The sequence below is a fragment of the Capra hircus genome, chromosome 11 (genome assembly GCF_001704415.2).
Source record: "Capra hircus breed San Clemente chromosome 11, ASM170441v1, whole genome shotgun sequence".
Lineage (NCBI taxonomy): Eukaryota > Metazoa > Chordata > Mammalia > Artiodactyla > Bovidae > Capra > Capra hircus.
In genome coordinates, this window is record NC_030818.1 from 28,513,661 (window position 1) to 28,521,572 (window position 7,912).

Sequence of the window (7,912 nt, forward strand, 5' to 3'; positions counted from 1 at the left end):
GAGAAGGGCAGAGAGCAGAAATGAAAAGACAAATGGATAATAATTATCAGCCAAGACTTTGCTCATGCTGATCCTCTTGCCCAAATCCTACCTGCCTTTCATGTCAACTCTTCCACCAAACCTTCCCCCAGCTGCTCCAATCAGAGCAGCACCAACCTTCTTGACTACAACAGGAGATTTTTTTATGGGCCCCAACTCTTGTTACTGCCTCATATCGACACTTTGTACACTATGTCTTCACAGTTCTTCCCACTAAAAGGATGGAGTACATTTCCCCATCATTCGACTTTGAGTTTGGTCAAAGCCAAAGCCAATAGCATAAGATAGAAGTGATGGTATGCCAATTCAAAGACCTCTTGTACTTCTCCCATTGCCATGAAAAGAGCATGTCAAGGCCAGCCCACCAGCCCCAAGAAGAGGAAGAAGCTGCCTTGACCAAGCCCCCAGAGGAGCCTAGCCTAGATCAGTCAACTCTCAGATGTCTGAGTTAAATAAATGTTTATTGTTGTTACATCACTGAGATTTTATGGTTGTTTGATATACAATTGATACAACTACACTTACCACTTATACACTTGAGTGCCTGGTGATTTTTAATAGCAGCTCATTAGTCATATATAATTGTTTCTCTGGGCAGGTCTTTCCTAGTTAAGACCATAAGATTTAGCAAATGAAAACACAGGATCCCCAGTTACAATAAATTTGAATTTCAGATAAACGACAAAGAATTCTTTAATATAAACATGTCCCATGCAAACTTCAGAACCTATTTATACTAAAAATTATTCATCTAAAATTCAGATTTAGCTGGACACCCTTAAATAGATTTATCTGGCAATCCTACTGCTAGTGCTTGACGCAGGGTCAACATCTAACACAATAACTGTGAGATAGTTCCCATGGTCACCATCATAAGGAAAGACCACGGTTCAGATAAAGATTTGCAACGGGGAGTTCCCTGGTGGCCTAGAGGTTAGTATTTTGAGCTTTCATTGTTGTGGCCTGGGTTCAATCCCTGGTTGGGGAACTAAGATACCTCAAGCTGCCTGGCATGGCCGAAAACCACCTTTCAAGAAGGTAGAAGTTGAACACTTTCTTCTCTCCAGTGACAAACCATCTTGTAATGGAGATGGTGTGGTTATCATTTTCATAGCCCCTGTATAGGAGGTACTGGGCAAAGACAGTAGCTTAGTTTCACATCAGTGCTACAGCGCAGCATAGCGCTTGGGCACTCAGTGGTGTCCGTGTCTGACTCTTGCGACCCCATGGACTGAAGCCTACCAGGCTCCTCTCTCCATGGGATTTTTCAGGCAAGAGTACTGGAGTGGGTTGCCATTTCCTCCTCCAGGGGATCTTCCTGACCCAGGAATCGAACCCACGTCTCCTGTGTCTCCTGCATGTAGGCAGGTTCTCTGCCCGCTGAGTCACTGGGAAAGCCACAGGGCAGGGGAGTGGGCAAATCCTTATCCCTCCACAAATAAGCACGCGGAATCCCAGAAATGTAAAATAACTTTCCCTTGGACATCCAGCTAGACACCAGTAGCAAAGCTAGAATTCAAATGCAGCCCTTTCTCTCTCCATACGCAACCCTGCCTCCAACTACCAACAATGTTTTTTTGTCATTTCCATAAAACTGAAGACAACAAATATTCCCCAGCACCCAATCTCTTTACTGTTCCCACTCAATGTGTTCGAGGAATAATCGAGGCTGTATCAGTTTGCTAGGACTGCCATAGCAAAGCACCTTAGACTGGGTGGCTTAAATGACAGTGGTTTATCTTCTCACAGTTCTGGAAGCTAGATGTCCAAGGTCAAGGTGTCAGCACAGTTGGTTTCAGCTAAAGGTTGTGAGGGAAGGATCTGTCCCAGGCTTTTGATGGCTAATTTTCTGTATCACCTTGACTAGGCCCTGCGAAGAAGGCAATGGCACCCCACTCCAGTACTCTTGCCTGGAAAATCCCATGGTGGGCTGCAGTCCATGGGGTCGCTAAGAGTCGGACACGACTTCACTTTCACTTTCACTTTTCACTTTCATGCATTGGAGAAGGAAATGGCAACCCACTCCAGTGTTCTGGCCTGCAGAATCCCAGGGACGGTGGAGCCTGGTGGGCTGCCGTCTATGGGGTCGCACAGAGTCAGACACGACTGAAGCAACTTAGCAGCAGCAGTAGCAGCAGGCCCTGGGATGCCCAATATCTGGTTAGACATTATTTCTGAGTATGTCTGTGAGGATGCTTCTGGAAGAGATCAGTATTTGAACTGGTAGACTGGATAGAGTAGACTAGCATGTTTCAGTGTGGATGGGCATCATCTCATCCTTTGAAGGCCTGAATGGAGAAAAAAGGCAGAGGAAAGCTGAACTGATTCTCTCGGCCTGAGATATCAGTCTTGGACCAGGACTTATATCAGCAGCATTCCTGGTTATTAGGCCTTCAGACTCAGGCTGGAAGTTATACATCAGCTTTCAGGAGTCTCCCACTTTCTGACAGCAGACTGTGCCACTTCTCAGCTTCCATAATCACCTGCTCCCCTTCTTAATAAGTTCTATTTGAACATATAAGGGGGGCCCCTGTTGGTTCTCTGGAGAGCTCTAATATGAGAGCTCTCTCTTTGGTCTTTAGACGACCATCTTCTCCCTCATCTTCACACCATCTCCTCAGGTGCACATCTGTGTTTACGTTTCCTCAGTCATACTGGATAAGACATCAGTCATACTGGATAAGGACCCACCCTAATGACCTCATTTTAACATAGTCACCTCTGTAAAGACCCTTATCTCTTCATGAAGTCACATTCTAAGGTACTAGGGGCTAGGACTTCGACATATGAGTGTGGGGGGCGGGGGTGAGAGGACAAAATCAGGCCTATAACAAGGTTTGTGGAGCTAATTATGACTCCTCTCAATACAGCCTGCATTTAAAAGAGGAACTTCAAGAGAAGAGACTTCAAATGATGGAATTCTGGATTTCAAGTGGGGGAATTCTAGTTTTTAAAGTGGTCCCTAGGGGTGCTGAAGGCCCACCCTGTAGTTCTTCATAAAAGGCACCTCAAAGTTATCTCTGCCACAGGGGCCCTAGCGACTGGTGGAATGTGGGTTATTATGAGGACAGGCGATTGTGATGGCGGCCAGGCTGTGGAATCTTGTGAGGCCAAATGTTAATGCCTCAAAAAATGTCCTTTGGCCCCAACTGGCAGTGCTGTGGTTTTCTGGATGGCAGCGGAGGATAGGGAAATGATGGAAGGCCGAGGGGCAGGAGAAAGTTGCCCAACCTTCCCCAAGATGGCGCCTGATGACCCCATGTCTGAAGGAAAGCCAAGGACGGCATTGGTAAGGAGGATGCCTCTTCCCACTGCCCCAGCCCGTCCCAGTGAGAGGAGGAAGAGCACAGTGGGGACACCACAGGTTAGGGGCTGAGAGCTAGAAGATTCCAGAGAGCTGCTAGGAGGGGGGTGACATGCACCCTGTCCCCGCACTGGCACCTGGCTGCACCCAGGGACCAGGCAGCCTTCACAACATTGTGAAGTCACGTGAAGTTGGCTTTGATCTCCCCCACCTACCTCTTCACTTCCCAGGTGGCTCATCTGGTAAAGAGTCCGGCCCCAATGCGGGAGACCTGGATTCGATCCCTGGGTTGGGAAGATCCCCTGGAGAAGGGAAAGGCTACCCACTCCAGTATTCTGGCCTGGAGAATTCCATGGACTCTATAGTCCATGGGGTCCCAAAGAGTCAGACTCGACTTTCACACACACACACACATCTACCTCTCCATGGGTGAGGGGTGAGAGTGGCTTTCTTCCTCCTACAGATGGGGATCGGGGCCTCCTATACAGAGGTACTCAATGCAAAGCCTAGGTTTCTTCCTCCCTCTGTACCCTCTAGACGACTGGGTATCTAACTGATCTCAAACTAGTTGTGGGGATGGAGTGAGTCACCTGCAAGCAGAGATTTGAAGATCACCAGAAGACAGACTTCTACTCAATTCCCCCACCACACCCACTTGCAAATTTAGGGCGCCATTCCTCTGTCAGTTTGCCCTCTCCTCAACTCTCAAGGTCCTGATAACTCTGTGTAAGTTTCTCCTAAGAATTCAGTTTAGATGCTTACAGTTAACAACGCACTTTGAAGCATCCCCAGGGCACTGTGCCTGGGGCTGCGGGTGCACAGTAGGTTGGGAGGCGGGGTCGCCCCATACTGACTCCTCCCATCCCCTTTTTTCCGTCTCCCCAGCCCCAGGAAGCAGACACCCTGAAGCCAGACTCCTCCTACGACTACCTGGAGGAGATGGAAACTTGTGAGGACAGAGGCTGCCCGGGGCCACCGAAGTCACTGTCCTCTAAGGCCGGCCCCGCTGCCACTAAAGGACAGGCGGGCGATGGACCCGAACCCGCGGAGCTGCCCTCGGTGCCAGCCACGGCGGCGCCGGGGAGCCCAGCGAGCGAGCGCAGCGCCGAGATGGAGCTGGAGAAGGTGCGCATGGAGTTTGAGCTCACGCGGCTCAAGTACCTGCACGAGGAGAACGAGCGCCAGCGGCAGCACGAGCAGGTGATGGAGCAGCTGCAGCAGCAGGCGACGCCCCGCCTGGTAGGTGACAGGCCCCACCCGGAGGCCAAGCGTGCGGGACACTAGCGGCGAGGGGAGCCCGTCGCTGACCTGCGCAGGAAGCCTACTTTATCCATTTGATGGCTGCGTCCCACCCTACCTCCGCTCACAGCTTTAGAGCTGCCGTGTTCATTAAACTCAGACCCAACTCTTCAAGGAAGGTTGGCCCCAGAACTACCTTGTCCACGGTTTTCCTCCTCAGGGAAAACTCAACATTTCTTCTCTGGCTGGATTCCCACCTCTCTCCTCTCTTCTCGGCATCTCTTAAAACAGGATGCCTGAGCCTAGACTGCAGACACCCCCACCACCCCCCACCCTCCACGCCCCCCACTAGGTCCCCTCCAATGCTCCCCCACCCCCAGCCCCGACCCCCGCCACTGCAGCCTGGCTGGTGGATTTTGATAAAACCATCCCCCGCCCCACCACATACAGACACACACCTCCCCTGATCAGGGCTGCATTTTTTCTATTGGATCACACTGTCTTGATGTCAGTTAAAACTTAGATATCTTTTGGCAAGAAATGGGCCACTCTCCCCTAAGCTAAATGGGGATAAGAAAGCCTGTGTGTGATTAAATGGGATGTGGCTAAAACTGTGGCTGGACCATCATAAGCACTAAATAATGAAAGATGTTGTTGTTTAAAGCAGCACTGTCTGAGCTTTAAAATCAGACAGTTCTAGGTTAAAATCCTGGCTCTGAAACATATGAATTGCATGACACTGGGCAAATTACTGATCCTCTTTGAACCTTGGTCTGCTCATCTATAAGGCAATACCTACCTCATAGGGTTGTGGGGAGGATTAAATGCAAGAATACATGTGAGGCACTCTGAAATAAGCCTGGCACATTGAGTTCATTTTTATGTACTCATGCAATTCACTTCTTGACCCAAATGCAACAACCTACGTTCATCACTTTTTAATATTATTGGGATGTAATGTATTAGCTATGCTTCCCAGTTCTGAGTTCTGAATCATCGTCAGTTCTGAGAAACGTGCCTTCTGGCTTTATCCAAGTCATTGCTATAATTGTTGAGGAGGATATGACCTAAAGTAAATACCACTAAAAGAGCTCCCTACAGGTTAGCAATGTTCCATTAATCAGCACCCTTGAGTTACATTTTCTCCAGCTCACATTTCTCTACCTTGTCCAGAAAACTGTGCTGATACACACAGTCAAATGGTTTCCCAGAATAAAGATATTACATGATAGCATTTCCCCAACTGACTAGTCCATGTTCTTTTTAAAGAAAATTAGGTTGGCTTTGCATGATTTGCTCTCAATGAACACACACTGGCTTCTTAACAATTATCTTTTGTTTTTCCTGCTCATGAAATACTTGCTTGTTAGTCTGAAAATCTTTCCCCTTGCTGGAGGAGATGGAGATCTTTATAATCCTATCTGCTCTCTGTCTTCCAATTAAAAAAAGAGACCATTGGAAGTGTTTTGAAAAGTCTGAAAGGTTTCACAAATGCAGTTTGTTATCAAAATCACTAATGTCAGTCATTAGCATGCAGACCACCAACAGTGGCAGAGTCCATGGACACAGAGCCGCACCGGGTCTGCAGAGAAACACAGTATCTGTCCAGCCCTCCACTCCTAGCCCAGAATACCGGGTTTCTTCCTCTGGTCTTCTGCCTTCCTTGCCATTCCTTTTAGAAGCAGCTTTACTGGAGTTATTTTCTGCCCTGCTCAGTTTTATTTAATTGCCTTCACATTTTATGGAGTTGTTTCAACAGGATTGTGTCCAAAACCCCACCTTTAACAATATTTTACAAAAGCGTTTTACTTCCTTGGAGAGTTGAGTTTATTTTTAAATTCCCATCTCTCTTTTTCTGGGTGGGTAGGTGAGTAGGTAGACAGTTGTTATTGTATTGGAAAATACCTCTGAATATGTTTCTAGTGAATTAGAGCATCACCAACCCTGCTTACAAAAAATGTGGCATGAGTTGAAAAGATATTTTAAAGAATGAGCCATAGGTGCGGTGCCTTCTTAACTACAGATCGTAACAGTTACATCAGCTTTTACTCCACTTCTGTGCTATTGTTTTCTACAGTTTAAATGGGGATCTGTTTGACCTTAATCATACAGATCCTGGAAAAGAGCAACACACGGGCAGAATCAGCCAGGCAGCTCAAACTGACCCTCCCCCACACCCAAGACCCTGAGGGTTTAGGGAGGCCCCATCCCCTGTCTACTGCCTGTCCACAGGAGAGACACACCCTGGGCTGAAGGACCACAGCCTGTCCCGATGTGACACGCGCTGGCACCCAGAAAATCAGATACAGTCATTGGTGCCCAAGGGATGCCCTCTCATTGGGCCACCATCCAGCAAAAAGGGTGGGGCGTCAGGGGAGACCATCCAGGGAACTAGCCCAAGACCCAGTGTCCAGATCTGGGGATCTCTGAGTAGGAGAGAGACTGGCCACGTTGTGGGACCCACAGGCTGCATGGAGCGTACAGAGCAAGAAGGGCGGCGGCCTGACTCGGGAGGGCTAAGGCCAGGCTCAAGAAGTGAAAGCTGATGAGTCCCCTCTGTGCCAGTAGCCTTGCCTGGAGTTTTTCACTCTTGTCTCACTCTTCCTCCTCACCACCTTGTGAGGTGGGCACAATTACCCTCACCTTGGGTGAGGAAGACAGCCTGCCTAAGGTCACATTCGGGAAGGGACAAGAGCAGGAAGGAAGCCCAGGTCTGCCTGGTGCCCAGGCCCCGGCTGGTCTTTTCCACTCTCTTCTTTCCCCACAGTTCTCGGGAGGCCTCCAGGACCTCCTGCTCCCCCAGAACCAGTTCGCCATGTTCCTGTACTGCTTCATCTTCATACACATAATCTATGTCACCAAGGAGATGATCTTCTTTCTCTTCTCCAAGCACTACCTGTTCTGCATTGCGGCCATTTTGCTCTGTTTGATTAAAACTTTATGGTCATACTTCCAAGTGCCTTCGCTCTCTCTCCATCACTGGGCACCTCCTTGCCTCACCAGTGCCCCCCTCCCCCAGTCAGAACTTGCTGGTAGGAAAGGTTTGCTGTCAAACATTTACACCTTAGTGTGAAGAAACGTGTTTAGGCCTTGTACTAAGCCTGAGTTCTCACTGCGGGTGAAGACGCTTTGTTTCCCAAGAGGAGGATTTCAGAAGGTAGTGGGTTAAGGAGGCATCTGTATGGAGAAGGGGTTTAGAAAGCCTTTCCAGAACCACAGAAATTATACTGTGACTGGGCTGACTTGGGATCCACAGAATCTGCTCATTTAGACAGATCTTATCTGAGGTGTGGGGAGCTGAGAAAGGCTTGGAGGTAGGGCCCCCAAAGA

At 48.7% G+C, this 7,912-nt stretch overlaps 1 protein-coding gene across 1 annotated transcript; it reads left to right on the top strand.

Annotated features, from left to right (window-relative positions):
- TMEM247 (transmembrane protein 247) lies at nucleotides 3,165-7,655 on the top strand. The gene is made up of 3 exons (XM_018054711.1): nucleotides 3,165-3,328; nucleotides 4,229-4,582; nucleotides 7,350-7,655. Exons 1-3 carry the CDS (start codon nucleotides 3,212-3,214, stop codon nucleotides 7,653-7,655), a joined length of 777 nt encoding a protein of 258 aa, XP_017910200.1. The 5' UTR covers nucleotides 3,165-3,211.

Excerpts from the sequence above, each read along its gene's own strand:
- TMEM247 (XM_018054711.1), top strand. The coding sequence starts at position 3,212 with ATGGCAGCGGAGGATAGGGAAATGATGGAAGGCCGAGGGGCAGGAGAA. Across the intron at positions 3,329-4,228 it reads GAAAGCCAAGGACGGCATTG|CCCCAGGAAGCAGACACCCT; the intron begins GTAAGGAGGATG and ends CCGTCTCCCCAG. Across the intron at positions 4,583-7,349 it reads AGCAGGCGACGCCCCGCCTG|TTCTCGGGAGGCCTCCAGGA; the intron begins GTAGGTGACAGG and ends CTTTCCCCACAG.